Source organism: Symsagittifera roscoffensis, chromosome 6 (genome assembly GCF_963678635.1).
Source record: "Symsagittifera roscoffensis chromosome 6, txSymRosc1.1, whole genome shotgun sequence".
NCBI lineage: Eukaryota > Metazoa > Xenacoelomorpha > Acoela > Convolutidae > Symsagittifera > Symsagittifera roscoffensis.
The window spans coordinates 50658250-50677734 of record NC_087067.1 but is presented as its reverse complement, the minus strand read 5'-3'; the positions used below and the strand labels follow the sequence as shown (position 1 = coordinate 50677734).

Here is a 19485-nt window from a genome sequence, read left to right as displayed (position 1 = left end):
TTCAAGTCAGTAGTAGTAGTCTGATTATTGCCAGGTGGTTGGTTCATGTCGATAGATTTTAGATTTGCAAATGATGAAAATGGAATGAGATGACTGTTTCGTTATGATTCAGGTCGGAGACAATGAATTTTGGAAACGCAAACTGGTCTACGAATATCAATTTGCATACCAGTTTCTGATTGGTTAATCTCATGTGAGCATAAACCGACGCTCTCTATCGGTAAAGAATTCAAACAATCTATTTGCATAACACGATTTGATTGGTTGAAATATTGAGCAAACTTTCCATCGCCCCCTACCGGCGAGTGACGTAACGAATTGGCAATATCATACTGCGACGAGAAATGAACACCCTCTTGCGATGGCGGACAACTTGTATCCCTCAATTTGGATGAATTGTAAGAATGAATAAAAGTGAGGGCCTGGTGAAAAGCCTCAATAGATTTAACAACAAAGAGTTTGTCGTATTTAGAGGGCTCAGGAGCTGGAAACGTGGGATCGAGATAAGTAATCGACTATCCCCAACGTGACCCCGTGAACATGAATGACCTCGAAATCGAACGGTAATAAGCGATCAGCCCGGCGACCAAGACGAGATTGATACGACTTATTTTTGTAATTTTCATTTAATGCCGAAATGATAGCTTTATGATCAGTCAACACTTGAAAACGAGTACCGAACAGATAGGTACGAAAATTTTCGCAGGCTCAAAGAATTGCCAACAATTCCAATTTATTAGTACTATATTTAGTCTCCGCATTATTAAAGAAACGCGAAGCAAAAGCAATTGGGGCCCAAACTCCCGGTTCGATTTCTTGTTCAAGGCAAGCTCCTAAGCCATTATGACTAGCGTCACATTTTACCCTTGAGCCTTTTGATGAATCAAAATGATAAAGACTAGGGATATTTGCGATCATATTGATTATGCTTTTAAAAGCATTATTCTGCGCCTCTCCCCGCATGAACGACTGTTTGTTACAGGCTTTCAAAGACGCCTGAAAATGAACGGTATGGGTATGCAAATCGGGTATGAACCGTTGTAAGTGATTTAACGTTCCCATGAACGAGCGTAGTTGTTTCAGAGTTCGCGGAAGTTTGAGTGATTGAATTGCCTCGATCTTTGAAAACTTAGGGGAGTACCCATCCTCTTTAATGTCATACCCTAACCAAGTTAGTTGGTTAACAGAGAATTCACACTTGCTCAGTTTTAGAGCCCAGCCTTCCACATCAAGTCTTTTCATCACCTTTTCAACCAGTTTGTTATGTTCCTGGACATCTCCTTTTGTAACTATCGAAATGTCATCGAGATAACAAATGACACCCTCTAGCCCCTGACACCCTCTAGTCCATTGCCTTCTGGAATTTGGTAGGCATATCGGTTAAACCATAAAACCCGGTATTGAATCGGTACGTTCCCGTAGCCTCTCCACACAAAATATTAAAGTTACAATGACTACTTGTGAGCGATGACAAAGGCAACTGACTGAACGCATACTTCAAATCCAAGGACGTGAACCAAATCTTTCCAGGTACTTTTCGAGTTATAATCTGCGCCGCGGAATCGATAAGTTCATGAATGTTCGGCATCTGATACTTGTTCTTCCAGATCTGAGCATTTCTTGGTTTAGCATTAAGAGCCAGTTTGATTGAACCATCCTTTTTTGCAGTTAACACAATAGGCGCTATGAAGAAATCAGGTGTACATTTGTCAAATTTTTCAATATGACCCTGCTTTTATTTCGCAGAAGTTTTATTTCGCTCGCTACTCTATCCTGAATATGGATCGGAACCTTGCGTCCTTTATTCTGACGTGGCACCAAAGCGAATTCAACGTTAGTATAAACTTTATGATGTTTAGATCGACCGAAACGATTAAAGACATGTGCGTATTTTTTCGCAAAGAAAGAACTCCAGTAATCTGAAATAGGGTCCGGGGAAATATTCTCCAACGATTGAACGGTTTCAGATTTCAACTCGGTAGTAACGACACCTAGTTGATCTTGCAGATCCAAGCCTAGAAGATTACGAGTTCTGTTTTCCTAAATGAGGAACTGAGCGTGATCCACTTTTAGCCGCTAGAGGAAATCGGGATTTGAATCGACCCAAGTAGACGAATGGGCTTCTTGTTGTAGTCAACGTACAAAGTATCTATAGGATATCGTGTGATATCCCGAAACGCAATTGACGGATTTCGTTGCAAAAGTAAATCACAGGTACGTTTATTCAGGAACGAAACGGCTTCCTGTATCAACAGTTAAAAAAAACTATGACCTGAACGCAACTGAATACTAAGGCTCCTGGATTTTCCTCCGCTTGACTTGAGGGTTTCGATACTATTTATCCTGACAGCGGAATCCAATTGTAATACCCCATATTCTGGTTCACTGTCGTTCTCAACATCTATGGATTACCACAGAAGTAACTAAAAGGATTACCTTAGAAGTAACATGACTTATTCCCTTGATTGCTTTGTGAGTTTGTCGATTTTTTTGATTTTGAGGATAATTCCGTTTTCCTCTGGACGACTGAATAGAAAAAGTGTGTTCTTGTTTAACCTTGATAGCGTTCGAATGCTGATTATGAGGGAGTAGCTTTTGAAATTGGGCTGAAGTACTTGCCCCTTTTTCGCATTCAAGTGCGAGTTTGAAAGTGTCATCAAAGACAGCCTTAGCCTTTATAAGTTGTTGTTGAACATCGACATCTCGAATCCGTCCAATAAAGAGGTCTTTTAAGGTCTCCCTTTCTTGAGCATTAGGCCAATTACACAGGGCCACTTGGGCGCTAAGACGAGCGTAAAATGACGAGAAAGTGTCATTTTCAAGCATAAATACTGTGTTATACAGCTTGATACGTTCAACCGTATAGTCCCGTTCGACCTTGAATAACGTTTCACAGCCATTATGAAATTCTCGAAAGGGGATAGCGCTGATGTCCGTGTGACGATAAGAGTCTGCAAAATGTCTCTTGCCTTCGTTCCCCAAATCGAAGAACAACCGAGACTTCAGACGAGCCTCAGCTTCGTGGTAGAACAATTCTGACTGATTCGAGGGCCTTTTCTCCTCTTCTCGACGTTTAATTCATTAATTCTTAGAATCGCGGCCTGATTTCTCTGTCTTCGAGCCTCAGCCGCTCCAGCATCTTCGCTATCCGCAACTGTCTCAGGTCTTGGAGGGGGTTCGTCAAGGACCTCTGCGGGTTCGACTAGAAGATCGATGTTGATCTTCGCTATCCGCAACTCTCTCAGGTCTTGGAGGGGGTTCGTCAAGGACCTCTGCGTGTTCGACTAGAAGATCTGAGGATTGATGTTATCTTTCAAACTAGCGGCCAAGAAAAGTTGACCTATCCACGACTCCCAAAGGAATGGCGGATTAATAGAAGCTTTCGCCCAGAAAAGGGGAATACCCAACAGGTCAGTCCTGTCTTCATTCACAGGAACTGCTGGCTGCGCCATGACATTTGCCGAGGTTTTAAAGTGAAAACTAGGATGTTATACAATAAGTAAATTGTTTTGTAGAATAGAATATTTAGTTAGTTGCATCAACTTACTTGCTTTGTTCCAATTTATTCTTGAGTTTAGAGATTTAAACCTGAATTATAATAGGATGAGAAAGAATAAAGAACATCTGGCAAACGTTGTAGATAGCAAAGAGTGAACACGCACAGCGTGGTATTTTGAAGAGGTTAGCACTATGACCTTGGTTAGTGAAATTAACATAAATCTGCTGCAAGACTGCAAAAGGACAAGTTAAATAACGAGGTACCGAAGGTCGCCTCACGACAATTATATATTTAAATACCGGCTTCACTATCTCGCTATGTTTAAATTTTCTCAACATATTTTTATTTGGCTGGTGACTTGTAATCGTGAAACATACTTGCTGTCAAATCTGTAAGAATGTGAGTCTTTCTTTTTTGTAAAATTTCAACATTTCTAGTCCCAGTTCTTTTTGGTCTACTGGTAAAGCGTGTGATTTTGGATTCTAAGCTATATGGTTGAATCCTGACCTCGTATTTTCCTTTATCTATGAAATGAAAACTTGTCAGACTATCGTTTTCCTGCTTATTTGTTGTTCTCAAACGTGAAATTTTATTCTGATTGATATAATTTTCTTTATAAATGAAAGTCGTTGTGTAATTTGTAAGTTTATCAGCTCTGATTTTGAATAAGTTCCTTAGTTTTTTTCTCGCTTAATTGGTTTAGGCGTATTTTACATTGCCTTGGTCTTTTTGTATTTCATCGTCAAGGAAGCGAAAATAGAATCCTTTTTTGTTTGGCGAGGGCTCGAATGTGGAAGGGGTGTGAGGTATCGTTTTTTGATAGTTTTTGAAAGTTTCAAAATTGTTTTTTTTATAAGAAATAGTACAAAGGTTTTGGTTAGTCATGTTTTTGCTTCGTTATGTAATTTTCAGACTCAAACGATGCTACAGGAAAAACCTTGAAATATTTTAAAATTTCCTTGCTTGAATAGCTTCCATAAGAAATGTTTTTGCAAAAATTGTAATTCTCTATAGAAAATTGAAATTACCGGAAGTTTCATGGCTTCAGTAAATTGCTCAGGAAAACTTTTTGCGAGCCGAATATGTCCATGAAATTACTTAAATTCTTACTAAATTTCATAGCTGGAATGGCTTGCTTAAAACTTTTACTTTTGCGAACCGAATTGGTCTATGAGATAACTTATTTAGCTTGCTGCTACCTTCTGCAAAACGACACGGTCTTAACAACAACTTGGATTATTTCAAAGTTTCATAGCTTGAATTTTCGTGAACCCATTTGGTCTCTAAATTAAATTGAAATATTTCAAAGCTTCGTAGCTTGAGTGGTTTGTTTATGAAAAACATGAACTTTTGCTAACTAATTTGCAAACCAATTATGAAATAACAAGAAATTTTTCAAAAAGGCATAGTTTTAATATTTCATTCATAAAAACTTCTTTTTCACAAAACGTTTCGGTCAAGAAACAACTTGTAGTATTTCAATTTTCATAGTTTCAATAGCGTGCGTAAAACAACTTGCGCACTGTTTTGGTCTATTAAACAACTCGAAATTTTTCAAAATTTCATTGCTCGATTATCTCGCTTAGAAAAATTTAATTTGGCTCGAATAGGAAAACTTAAACTATTCGCAATCCGATTTCTTTCTTGAAATACGTTGAAATACAGCCATGTTTCACAGCTTGACTTACTTACTCTGAAAATTTTTCGCGAACCGATTTAGTCTGAAACTACTTGAAGTTTTTCTTGAATAGCTTTCTAAACAATTAATTTTTGCGGACCGATTTGCTCCATGAAAAAGTTGAAATGTTTCTAAATTTCATTGCTTCTTTAGCTTCAATATGAAAACGTAAACGTTTGCCATTTCATTCAATTCGATTCTTTTTCAGGCACTTTTTGGAAATTCGTTTTTTCGGCGCGCGCTCCCTTTCAATATTAGAATATTTTGGCGCCAACTGCGCCTTTAGAAAAATTTTATGCTTGATCGGCCGAAAATAGTTGTCTTAAAAGATACCAAAGGGAGGAAATTTTGATTGGTGAGGGGGTGGAATCCCTGAGGGAGGGAGCGTCCTTCCCCTCCCCCTAAATCCTCTCCTGATTTGTGATATAATACCACCAAGTTGGTGGTATTATATTTCCTGTGTTGCAAGTGAAGCCAACATCTGCATCGACTGTCTTTTTTTTTCATCATCAAAAATTGTTTCCTAAGTTAACTAAGGTTATCCTGTCTTTTTTGGCTGCAGTTTTTTACTGGACCATGCCTCGACTACTTTATTATAAGTACGCATCTTTGAATAGATTTTTGAAATTGTAAATCAAAACATTCTATCGATTGATGTCCGTTAAAATAGCGCATGCAGCGAACCCAATTATGGAAGATGTTAGTATGATTTGAAGAACTAGTTAGCAGGAAAAATCTCCAATATTCGTCACTGTTGCTCTAAGCGCTTTTCTAATTGGGGGTAATTGTTGTTTTTGCAGTAGTTTTGCAGAACTTTTGCTCCTAACTGCGCCGTCCGAACTTTTTCTGCGTACTTTTTTTGGTATTTGTAATTAACTATACTCGATTATGTGACCTAAATCTGTGTTAAGTATGTAAATAGTGCAAAACCTGTACCAAATATTACCATGGTTTTTTTTCTGAGCGAACTTTTTGCAACTTGTTGTTGAAGTTGTAGTTGTTTTGTCTGCCTGCTGCGATCATTAATATTGCACAAATAATATCTCTGTTCATTTCCCTCTAATTTCCTGTCCAACACCCGCGGGATTTAATTGAAAAGGAGGACAAGTTACTCTCTAATTGGGTTATCTGCAACAACTTTTACTCCAATATGCAAACGAAGTGCAGTTGCAGTCCGGTCTCTCTTTTTTGTTTCCTTCCCTGCCCCCTACATTTATCCTTCATATTTTGTCTAATTGCCCCACCCCTCGACTTTGATCACGTGGTGTCAACCTGTCATAGCTGAACAGTGACTGATGTAACGGTAATGCTGTAATATCCCCATTTAATATTCCCTTATAATTAGTCCCTTCCCTCATCTATTTTTGATAGCAATTATTTGTGGATGCCAAAAATCCATTTGGAATATTAAATTAGAATCGCCCAATGGGAATTGAGATTGAACAGTTATCTTTGCTCCACCCTATTTGAACGTCATTCTGCCGCCATGTCATCCCATTAAAATTTACCCACCCTTGTGGGGAAAAATCCCTGAATGTCAACCTATCCCTCTAAAAATGAACCCACCCCTTTTATGGGAAAATAATGCTGAATGTCAACCTATCCTTCCAAAAATAACCCCACCCATTTTAGGGGAAATATCCCTGTTTGTGATTGATTGCCCAATGCCCAACAGTCATTAAGTTCCCCGCCCTCTGGGAGGTGTATTAATTTATTCACGCTTAAGATATTTACTAAAAGAGAGAGTGCTACTCCACGACAACTTCATGACGAAAAACTGTCGTTGCGGAAAATAAATTACATTTTTGCTCCGCCTGACTAGTATGATATGAATATGCTACTCGACCGTTGGGTCGCATAAACCTGATCGATGAATTGATCTGTCTCATTATTTTTGTCATTCGGTCATCCCTGCTGTAATTGATTGGTTCATTTTGAGTGATTCGAGTATCTATATTTCTTTTGATTGAGTCCATATTACGTCAGCAATATTTTCATCAGAAACTTTAAAGCTTGGGTCTTTATCAAACCAAACTGGGGATAAGGTATATTCGAAAGCCACAGTAAAATAGGCAAATTGAAAAGCAATTTTTGTGAAAAAAAATTTTTGTAGAGCAAAGAAAAGTATTTGCAGTTTTTTGAATTTTTGAAAATTTTGATTTCAAAAAGGCTCTAAAATACTCAATGTAAACTAACTTTACCCAAGTAAAACTAAGTTTTTACGTTTTAAATTAAGCTATTGTTAGCTTTTAATATCACTCAACCCAGTCCGATCATTATTTGTGGTACCTGATTTTGTGGTAAACCTAAAACCAGGGGCGGATTTAGCGGGGCGGGGTTCGTACCCCCTGCCGACCCAAAAGGTCCCCCCTTTGTACTATCTTGAGATATCCATTTTTGGCGACGGATTTTTGGCCACGGAACTTTTTTTTGCAGAAAATTTGATCAAAACAGGGTCTTTTTAGTGTTTTGGGAGAGCTCGTAAATTCACTTTGGTCGACCTAAAAAAAGGTAGACAAAATTTTTTTCATATTTTTTTGAAAATCCGCTTCCCCTCCTCGAGAAAATTCTAGATCCGCCCCTAGCTCTTTTTCCTTCCCCTCACCTGCAAATTTTTTAGAGTAAATTTTCTGTTCACATTCTTCGCATACGGACTAATTAGGCCATGACAAACATATATGGTCTTCATACTCAACCTTGTAAAATCACTCGTTACACAGAGAAATCAATGCTTATGTGAGCTGGGGGAAAAGGAGAAAGATCCCCGCCCCTGCCTAAAACACACCCTAATACAAAGTTCCTCCCCATTTTCAATGGTCGGAACAAAAATATCTACATTTTATTTGGCACTAGCTGCAGTGTTATTTTTGGAACAAATTGTCTATTAAGGATAACAGTCTGCTCAAAATGGGTTTGATTTATGAGTTATGGGAGTTTGTTTGATTTATGGATAGTAGCGTGATGATTCAAGAATCTAAATCGTACCATTCTGCTGGTTCCGAAGGAAACAAGCATGAAGTTTGGAATGAAAAACCTGAGGGTATTTTGAAGGCGTTGATAATCTGCCAGTGGTTTGAATTAAAGGATTTGAGACCAAATGAACCGGTCGATATCAAATAGATCAAACTGATTAATTGGAGTATTTCCGCGAAAAGTGAACTAGGAGATAGTAATCTCTGAATGCGATAGCAGGCATTATTTGAACGTTTTTGTCTTAAGTTCATGCAACATGATTGCTTATTGAAACACTACTGTTTTGGTCGAAAGAAGTTTTGGATTAAGCGTTTTCAAGGCATACGAAATACCATGTTCAAGAGTTGTTCTGCTTTTTGAGTTGTTTTTAGTCAGAAGATCAATTGGATCCTAGTTTGTTTATTTTCATTTCAGGACCGGGAAGCATGGCTGAAGTTATACGATCAAGTGGGGGATAAGTGTTTTATCCTGGGTGAGAGGAGTTTGGGCAGGGCAGACCAGCTGAAGGCTCTCCTCATGCAGCAGGAGATCCAATCTACAAACAACACTAATATAAACAATAACAACAGCAACACCACCCCAATTGGAAAGTCAGCCAACGGAACTACCTATGTTGTCGACACCTCATTGCCTGTACACGGAGCTGTGCTTCAATTCAACCACAGTACTACAGTTACCGATATTGTTCAGATATCACACATGCTTAAAGGTTAATCTCTTACCAATTCAAATTATTCAAATGTTTTCCTAATTTCACGTCTTCCTCGGGTTCTCTACATGTCAAAATCAAAATAGAAGCGAGTGATTTATTGCTTCAAAGCGGCGAGTTTTTGCAATTTTATGCTAATTAGAGGAATTTGATGCCAATCTGAATGGAAAATGTAATCTTGCATTGATTATCTGACCGAATATCCTTGTGTGGAAGGGGTCAATTTTTGCTCGACACAGGGATTAATTTTGAAATGTGCATACTTTGCACGTGAAAAGTACTTCAAGTGAACGCGTTTTTAATGATTACATTTTAATGATGAAAAACAATCTGAAGTTTCAAACAATCTGCAATCTTTTTGAGCTATTTTGAGTAGAAAAATTGCCATTCAACTTGGTTATAATCAATTTTGAAAATCAAAGACAGCCCTCAATTATTTTTTTTTACCTGAGAGTTTTTCCTACCCCTTAACTTCAACTAGGCGCTTCTGAGAAATTGCAAAATTTTAGCGATTAGTTTTATCTTCAAGCGTGATTATCGTATGCCGCATCGCGATTTTTTGGGAATTTTTTTTTCATTTGTTAAAATTGTCTCATTATTTTTCTCTAACTTTTATTAGCATTTCCCGTCAATAAAACAGTTAGTCTTATACTTTTTATCAGTGAAAAAATTGAGGCTAGGTTAGAATATTGATTTATCGAACAGATAAATGCGATTGCAGTGCTGAGAAAACAGGAGAAATGCAATAAAAGATAATAAAAGTATAAATTAGACTATATTTGAAGTTCGATTAGACCCAGTTGTAAAAACAGGGCAGTTGATGTGTAGTAAGTTGTTGTTTGTGGAAGCGGCAGCTGCGATTGCGCAACGGAGCGTGAACAAGTCTATACTAGTGAGTAACACGCAGGTTTCCCCCAAGTCAAACTTAATTGAGAGAGGGGAAAGGAGGAAGGGAAAGAGAGGGGAAGTGGAATTTAATCCCCCTTTATTATCAGTATCAACCTGACCGAGACGGGTACCCCCTGTGTTGTTTCCCTGTCCAATGATGCACGTGCAAACACACTTTGTAGTTTGAAGGGAGCAGAGGGGGTTTAAGAAAAGAAGAAAAATGGGAATGAAAAGATTGAATCAATTCACTTAGAATTACTCGACTGTTAATTGACATTCAGACTTGGTATAGAGGATGCTTAAAAAGCGTAATGGGTGTTTATTTGTTGATGCTGTGCTGGTGAATAATATATCCTGATTGAATTGAGTATCGACTGATGGAGCAGTATGTCAAAAATTTTAAATTGGATCGCGAAATTGGGAAATGGATTTGTAAGGTGCCTGGTGAAAATATAAGTGAGAAAATGTATGTAGAATTAAAAACTGATTTCGAATCTTCACTTAGTTCCGTGCTATAATCACACCAGATAAAAAACATTTCGAAAGAGGTTGATGTTGATAATCAGGAAATAGAATATGGAAGTTAACATTCGGTTCCGTTTTCTAAATGTCACCTTATCAATCGGCTGCCAATTTTGATTAAAAGAAGTTTGATAATGATACTAAAATTAGTCGGAACTAAATTGGAGCATCATTTTAGTGACCGTTATTTCTGAAACAGCGAAACAAAATACCCCCGCAAATTTCAAAGCGCGCAAGGTGAAACAAGGTTGAATGAGTTGAAAGCCTTTTTCATTTCAAAATCAGACGATCTGGTGCTCCTCGCGATATTGGAGAAAAGCTTTCATAATTTTTTAGCCTGCTGAGATTGCTGAAGTATAATGCAGCCTGACCGATGTAAGGTTCGTTTGTGTTTTGTGTTCGCGAACTACAACTTCTCCACTGGTCGAAATTTTTCATATTTAATCGACATCCTAATAAATATATAGATGGGGGGGGGGGGGGGGGGTGCTAGTGACGAATTCTTCCGTCCTTGAAATTATATTTTGCCCTACATGAGATAAAGTTGTTATCACATTGGGCTCTTTTTCCTTTTTCCCCCACCTCACACGACCATCCATTTTATGGTCTAACGAGTGGTTTTACGAGGTTAATTATGAAGACCAAATATATTTGCCATGGTATAATCAGTCTGCATATCAATTTTCATGACAATCGGCCAATGTGAACAAAAATTTTAATTAAAAAAATTTGCAGGTGGGGGGGGGGGGAGGAAAAAGAGCCTCACATTGTTTTTCTTCACTCACGGTTTTTTTTAAGAGAACGTAGTGAATACTCTTATATAGGTCTTGATTGTTTTTTTTTCACGAAAAAGCCGTTATATTAGCGCGCTTGCGAGCGTTAGTGTATTAGAACGAACCTTCTTTGTTTGCAACCTAATTCTCAAATAAAAATGTTCAGTAGAAGTGTTCACTGTTGTGCTAATAGTTAAGAACGACATGCTAATTTTTTAGATTATTTTTCCTGGCTGTGAAATGTTACCTCACCTTCAAGCAACGAGAGCACTGATCATGGTGGGTCTCGAACATCAGATCTTTCGGTTAAGATGCGGAGACGTAACCACTTCAACACCGCTCCCCTCTTTACACTAGCCAGCAACGTAGTGTATTATAACGAACTTTTTTCTAACCTAACTTGTAAGCAGAAGTGTTCATTTATTTGGTGACACTTTTGCTGTAAGCACGATCTGTAGCATTGGAAACTTCATAGCATCTGTTTCCTGCTTTATTTGCGGCTAGTTTTTGTAGATCGAATCCGAGTCGTTGCCGATTTTTTTTTGAGTCAAGGTATATTTTACTTTCTCTTATTATTGCACTTTAGAGTGCTGCTTTTTATTGTGTTCTCGCTTGTGTTTGCGAAGCGCAGCTTCCCCTCTGTGTAAAATTTGTTCGCACTCATTTGATTTTTCCGAATTTTAAGCTCACTTCGTTTCCTTTGTTAAATAAAAGATAAACTCCAATATCGAACAGCAAATGTGTGTAGTTCACTAAAAAGGTGATCGACCTCTAGTTTCGATAGTGGATTTTAGTTTTCAGATTTCCCAGCGGAATTAAAAAATCACCTATCGATCCAGTTTTCTCAAATTGGGTTAATTTTATCAAAAAAGTGTCCATCATAAATTGTTCCACAAATTCAAAAAGCTTCAAAAAGGCCATCTCTTTTTTTTTCTTCAAAATTCAAAATTTGAGAAAACTGAAATTATATTTTGAGAAATAGCCAACAGTCAATCAAAATTTTTCTGGAAATTCAAAAAGCTGTCTTTATTTCTGTCGGAAATTGTCTGTTTCCAATTGTCTGTTGGCTATGTTTTTAAGATTTCTTAATATATAGATCAAGTCCATTTCGTTTTTAGTTTTTTGTTCCGTCCATAAAGATGGGTAGGAACTTTGTATTGTTTACTGAAAAAGAAAACTAGTTTTAGAAGCTTTATTTAGCGCTTGGCATTATCTTGATTGGCACTTCAATTTTTTCTAAAAAATGTAAAAAATTTTGTGCAATAAAATGAAAAAATTCGAAATAGTTTCCATTTTTTTTGTTTTCTCTTCTTTTTTGAAGACAACTGATGTCGATTTTGCGTAATTTATTAACTTGCTACGCGTTGTTTTCTCGATAGTTAATTTAATGATAGCTTTTTCCTCAGACCACGCACAAGAAGAACTAATTGTCAAAAAAGAAAAAAAACTTCTTCAGTTTTTTATGAATGTGGTCGGAACATTGTGCTACTTGGACAGCAACTGGCTTTCTTTGTTTACCTTGTATTTTCATGCAACTAAACATTCATTTTTCCCATCAGTTAAGCGCGGGTATTGCAGCTGGGACTAGACTTTTTTCCTGAAAATAGCTTTTTTCAAAGGATGGTTTACCCTTGAGTGTTATTCAAGTTGCAAACTTCAGATACTTTCTTTTGTCGGCCGGTTTGATTTTGTCTTTGGTTTTGCGTCGGCTTACTATGTTTTTTTTTCGATAAGCTTTTCATTAGTTTTTAAAGCTTTTTAAGTTCGGTTTTGAGCACGTAACTATAAATGTTTAGGTTTTTGGTTTTTATACAAACCAAATTTTTTTCGGCTGCCAGACGGGTTTGTGATAGTTCGTTTTTTTTGACAATTTTGAGCAATTTCAGTTTAAATCGATTCAAGGCGATAACATTTCGAATTGTTTGAAATATTGCAAAGTTTAAAAAAATTTAAACTCGACTGTTTTTTGTCTAGAGAGGCATTTATTGAGCGCATCTGGCATCTAATTTCCGGCTCAAAGGGTCGATTTGCAATATTAGTTTTGCTGCTGAGTAATATTCTATTTCATTATTTCGGTAGCCATCGCGTAAGCGTAGATACTTCTGCAAGGTTATCAGCTGCACTAATTACACTTTTCGCCATATTAATAATGGGCTGACTTGTCTTTCTCTGTTTATGCCTTAAGTGTGCATTATCTGTTTGAGCATGATTAATGTGCTTGTTAACTAAAATTGCTATTTTCATTCAAATAGAGTGCCAGGTCAGGTCAGTTCTCATTCGCGTTTGCCATAAAATTTGTAAACCTGCAGGAGTAACAAAGGCTTCTTTTATGGTGACTTAATTTGTGTATTTGTTGTTGGCTGAATAAATTTGGGAATTGGATTGATTGAGACTAAGAAGCCTTATTGTGGTGAAATATGTCGTGTGTGAGAGAACTGTCAACTTGATACAATATGGGCCCCATTTAGTATGCATAAGTACCGCGCCCCTCCCCAGTGCCCGACAACATTCCCCTCTCTGTCCCGCATCACCCCGCGGGCCATGGGTCCCCGAGGGACCATATAACTGAGCTAGTCTAACTAATCCCCCTGCCAACTTTAATTCCTAATACCCCTCACTAATCTATACCTTTTCCTATCCTTATCTCTAAAGTGACTCGCAATGCGCCTCTGTTGAATCATTTGATGACGCGAATCAAAGCACAAGGTTGCTTTAATAAATACTTAAAACACTTTTTTATCGCATCTTAACTGGTGAAATGCTTTTAAAATATATTTTTTGCGGTTTTCAATGATTGAATTATGCTGTTGAATTAAGAGAGATCTACTGAGAGTGAATATGACTTTATCAATGGAATCGTAAGTTAATGAAAAACAGGGAATATTTAATGAGTTAACAGATGATAAACGGAGTCTTAAAGTTCCTGAGGCGATAATTCTATAAAATCTAAAAATTAGGAATTAGCTGAATTATTTTTCAAACAAATTAGTGACTTGCATTACTCATAATGCTTGTTATAACCAGAGTTTAATTTAATTTTGAAAATTTGTTGCAAAAGTTTCTTGATTTTCTGAAAAGAAGACTCGGCATTGAAGTACTACACAAAAAAGATGTATTTTTTGATATTGAACCTTTGCAACTCAATATCATCCTCATTAAAACAGGAATTTCCTAGATATCTTTTGCAAAGTTATGCGGGTTCTTTTTCTCGGGGAAAATTTATAGCGCGATGTTGTTTGAGCATTTCTGCTTTTAAGTTCCGCAAACGCGACGCCAAATGTCCTATTCCCTTTGGCCGATGAAATTAATATTGTTGCTGATTTGACTTAACAGAATCAAAGGCTTTGTAAAGCGTGATGTCTTTTATATTATTTCGAAGTTAACTTCTATTCATTTTGCTGTTTCTTTTTGTTTCTGTTTTCAGATGTTTGATGTTTTCAGAATCGCTTTTTAATTTCTTGCCTTTTGAATGATTGCGAAAATTGAAAGATAATCTTTTGTGTTCTTAGTAGACAAAGTGACGCATGGAAACAGTTTTTTGAGGCGTTTTAGATGAGCTGGTTTGAATGGTAATTAATGTTTGTTAAATTAAAGTTTTTTTTAAAATTCGATCATTAAAGAGAAACATTATATTTCCACAGATCCTTTTGAACGATTCTGGTTGTTTTAGAAAAGTTCTTCGATTTTCTGAATTTGATATGTTTTTGGAAGTTGAGCAAGAAGTACTCTAGGGGATAAACTTATCGACTTTTAAATAAGTCATGGGTTGTTCAAAATGGCATAAAACATGCATGTTTAGTATGCCATGCCAATTAATTTTTGTTGGGCTTTTCAAAACAGACTAATGAACTGGAATTTTGCTATCCAGGCATCAAAGTTTGATTTTTTTCGATGTTAACATTATTTACTGCTTGTAAATAAAATTTGCAGAGATATCTTTTTCAGTTTGTTTTCGTAAACTTTTTTCTTGAAAACTGAAGCGCTCATATTTTCCTTTTGTCTGAAATGTCGTCTCGAATGACGCTGCAAAAACTAGCTAGACATTTTGAAAACTGGGTCAATTGTCTCGTCTAGTAATGCCTGTGTGTTGAGTTGTCTATTTGCCCCTGAAAATAGTTCACGAGGTAAAATATTTGGCTGAAGTCGTATCGTCCTGATTGGTCTCATTTTTGGATCATTAACCAAACAAACCACTATGCGTCATGCATGCAGAATGTCAATCTTAATCCTAACCCCCTCCCCTTGCTAACGTATCACTATTGCGATTTAAAAAGAATACCAATATGTTCAATTCTATTCGCGACAATGTATGATGATGTAACAACAGAAGGGATCCGAATCATACAAACAATTAAAAGTTTTGTACTTCTTTTCTGTTGATTGAATCTAGAGATAGTTACGATTAGTAATCACACTTTATGACAATTAATCCGGTGGTGGTTTAGTGGGTCAAATAGACCATACGTGTACCCCCACCAGAGCAGAGAGTGTCTGTTGTTTGCTACCCTGTTTGCACCGTGTGTCTACCAGGTGCAAGTGTAAACAATCTAAGAGAGAGTTTGTGGACCACTCTGTGATGCACTGCCTTCCTTGGCTAAATAAGAGCACCCTTTGATTAAAATTAAAAAGATACATAATTTGTAATATCTAGAATACAAACGGATGAAGTCATTTGAGATATATAATTTGTAATTTCTAAAAGTTATATGAGCTACATAATTTGTTATATCTAGAATATAACGGATGAAGTTATTTGAGATATATAATTTGTAATTTCTAAAAGTTATATGAGCTACATAATTTGTTATATCTAGAATATAACGGATGAAGTTATTTGAGATATATAATTTGTAATTTCTAAAAGTTATATGAGCTACATAATTTGTTATATCTAGAATATAACGGATGAAGTTATTTGATATATAATTTGTAGTACCCAGAATATAACGGATAAAGTTATTTGGCTAGCACTATCATATATGTTAGCGGTTCTATTTAATAATGTTCCTATGCCGGGGCGGATCTAGGATTTTCTCGAAGGGGGGCAGATTTTCAAAAAATTTTCGAAAATTTTGACGACCTTTTTTCTATGTCAACCAAATTGATTTCCGAGCTCTCTTAAAGCACTATAAAGACCGTAGATAGACGAATTTTTTTTTTGCGCAGCAGGCAAATTTTTGAAAAAACAGGTTAAAAAAAGCCGTTTTTTGGCAACTTTTGGATAATTTTAACAAAAAAAAATCGCGTTTTTTTTGGCGCGTGCTCCCCCTCAAAGGTAGTATTTATTGGCGCCTTTAGAGAAAATTTTTAGGGTCGGTCGGTTAGGATGCTTTCTGAGACGTATCTTTGGAACTGACAACCTATCGAATTTTCTCTCGTCAGAGAAGCCAAATATTTGTTCTCTTTCCGAACACTAAGTGGGAGGCAACTTGTATTCGGGCGGGTATGTTCATTTTTTAACGCAAAAGCAGGCATCACCTATAAACGTTAGATGAGGTTGAATGATTATGTATTATATATTCAAATGCGGGCTCCACTATCTCGCCATATTTAAGCTTTTTCAATGTATTGTTTTTGCATGTTTAACGAAAGAATTTGAACGTTTAAGCTATATCGTATATTGCAATGGTTAAGAGTTTTTTTGATTTTCCAGTTTGAATTCAGTATTTATTTCATCGAGGTTAAGATAAGTAGCGCTCAATAGTGGGTTGCTGTCAGGGTTCCCCCGGGGGTTACATATTTGGCCTCTAATTATGAATTCCCAAAGCTTGACGACGATACAAGATACGGCGATTTTTGTGATTTTTTCGAAAGTTCTCAAATTACAAAATAATTTTCAAAACTTGAAATTCCCAACTCTGTTATTGGGCGCTGTCAGGGTACCTCAAGGATTGTCAAGCTCGCCTCCAAATATGACTGCTCAAATCTTTGTAGTTTTCGAGATATGACATTTTTTATGATTTTTTTTTCAAAATTTTTTAAGAAAACTTAAATTTAGTTTTTTGTTTCAAACTTTGAAGTTTGTAACTCTGTAGTTAGGGGGCTGTCACAGAACTCCAGTGTTGCAAAACCTGCCTTCAATATGACTGCTCAAATCTTGGTAGTTTTGGAGAACTGACGTTTTTGTGGCTTAAAAAGTTAGAAAAATGAAGTTTGAAGCTTCTCATAATTTCAAATTCCCAACGCTGTAGTTGGGTACTGTAAGAGTACTCTCAAGAGTTGCAAATCTTGCGTTTAAATTCGACTGCTCAATTGTTTTTAGTTTTCGAGTTGTGACGTTTCTTAGTTTATCTTAACTTAGATATAAAAAAAACTTCACGAAATTTAATGGTTTTTCAAATTTAACAACCCTATAATTGGGTTCTGTCAGAGTACACTCAAAGGATGCAGATCTTATTTGCAAAAAATGCGGTTTTATGAGTTGTTAAAAGTTCGAAGCACCGGAGTACTAGTAATTATTAAGTGCTCATTTGTTGACATTTTTGCTGTGATCACAATCTGTAGCATTAGAAACTTCATAGCATCTGTTCTCTGCTTTAATTGTGGCTAAGATTTGCCGAACGTTAAGCGACCGTGGCTTTAAGGCAAGGACTTGGTATTCCTAATCTACAGATCGGATGTTCAATGCCGCACTTAGCTCTAATTTTCTTTATGTTTGGTGGCATTTTTGCTGCATAGCATAGGCAGTTTATTAGCATCTGTACCGGTGTCATTAATGGCTAGTGTTATCTAACGTTCACGCACCCGTGTCGCAGATGCGCGGACATTAGACTTCTACTCCCGAACGCGGTTTTTGAATCCGATGCTGCAAAAAATTTTTCTTACCTCTTTTTTGTTCACTTTTTAGAGCTGCTTTTTGTCGTTTTTTTTTGTTTGTGGTTGCGAAGTGCAGCTTCGCATCTGTGTAATTTATTGTTAAAGAATGAGCCAGTCAGGGTCGATTAAGGTGACGGAAGCCCTCCCCTCAGGTATTCGACCCCCTCTTCACCAAAATGGTCACCGTTTACTACCATTTTGCGACATACGTTTTCGACTGACCCATCTAAAATTTTCTGAAGGTATATATTGGGCCAGTATGTACAATTTTTCAGGCGTTAGCGCTGAAAAAATGAACTTTTGTATTAGAACCTTCCAAAAACTGAAGTTATAATAGAGCACGGAAAATCAGTTAGGTCGTTCTAAAAACAGAATATCGAGAGTATCCTTAATCTCTACCCCTGAACCGCCGTGATTTGTCACTGAATTAGGTCTTGGTTTTTTGCTTCTTTTTCGGTAAATTTTTTGAATTTGTTCGCCTTCAAAACTGATTTTTCGCGTTATGGCTTCGAGTGATTTTTTAGTTCAATTCAAGCTGACTTTGCTGCAAAGAACACAAATTATGCTCTGCAATAACAAAATTGCAAATGACGCGAAAAAACTTGAATCCTTTATTTGTGAATAACTAGTTTTTGAATCTTCCTTTTTGAAGTTTTTTGATAAAGTATATTAAAAGTTTTTGTTTTGCTGCTATAATTTTAGTAGTTTTTAAGTTCAATTCAACCTCAGTCGCTAAAAGCAAAGCAAATTATCTAGCAAAGTCAGTCTTAGTGTTCCTAGAAACTAACTGCACAGCAACCAAAATTTTTTGTTCCGACTTTCGTAACGAAAGTAACGGAATATTTGTGTTCTGGGTGTTTTTTTTTTAGACAAATTTCGACTTTTTAACTATTTTTGACGCAATTTCTTACATCATTCAAAATTTTTGTTGTACTGAGCTTAAGTTTAAAAAGATAATTCACCTGTGATTTTTGTACAGTTATGGTGCTTTAAAGATTACCATTTTGGCCAATTTAAGGCAATTAGTTTTATTTTATTATATTTCATTTTTTCATGTTATTACTGCTCCATAACCTTAAAAGGCAGTCGGAACATTCAGGGCTTCGCCCTGATACGAGCAGTCTCGTTATTTTTACCCTCTGTGTTTTATCGATGAGATGAGGATGTTTTGCGAGGCTTAGTTTTCCGGTGTTATTACATGAAAAATCCAACTTATCAGTGCAGGAAAATAGTGAGCTATTGCATTGTAGAATCGGTGTCGAATTGGGTTTAATATCTGTGTCATGACTCATTCGCTCTCTATTAAAAGTAGTCTTTTTGCCAGTTGTGTTTGTGGGTTAGTGGAAGGTCTAAAACCGAAAAACCAACAACTCCGAAGTGGGCTACACACCAAATAGTTTCCACACTAAAGAGATGGTTTTGTTTAATTAGGAGCGGAATACGTCTTCAAAGCACTGAGTTCTAGTGCCACGCAATGGTGTGTCGAAAATAAATACTTGCAAGCTTACGGAGAATCGCAAAGATGAATCGAATTTGTAACACTTATCGGGACGTTTGATGTTTTCATCAAGGCCGAGTCGGTAATCTTAAAACAATAATATAAAGTACCCTACTTTTCGTTTCGGAA

The 19485-nt window shown here is 36.7% G+C and overlaps 2 protein-coding genes across 12 annotated transcripts in view; both read left to right on the top strand.

The window, feature by feature from the left end:
• LOC134847966 (sperm flagellar protein 2-like) overlaps positions 1-19485 on the top strand; it is a 584566-nt gene that overhangs the window by 201181 nt on the left and 363900 nt on the right. The gene's annotated exons all lie outside the window — the stretch shown is intronic.
• Positions 1-19485, top strand: part of LOC134848003 (enolase 4-like) — a 66494-nt gene that overhangs the window by 16295 nt on the left and 30714 nt on the right. For all 3 annotated transcript variants that reach the window (XM_063865335.1, XM_063865334.1, XM_063865333.1), the window contains one exon: positions 8565-8859. In XM_063865335.1, coding sequence (XP_063721405.1) covers positions 8565-8859 — 295 coding nt within the window. The remainder of the gene's footprint in view (positions 1-8564; positions 8860-19485) is intronic.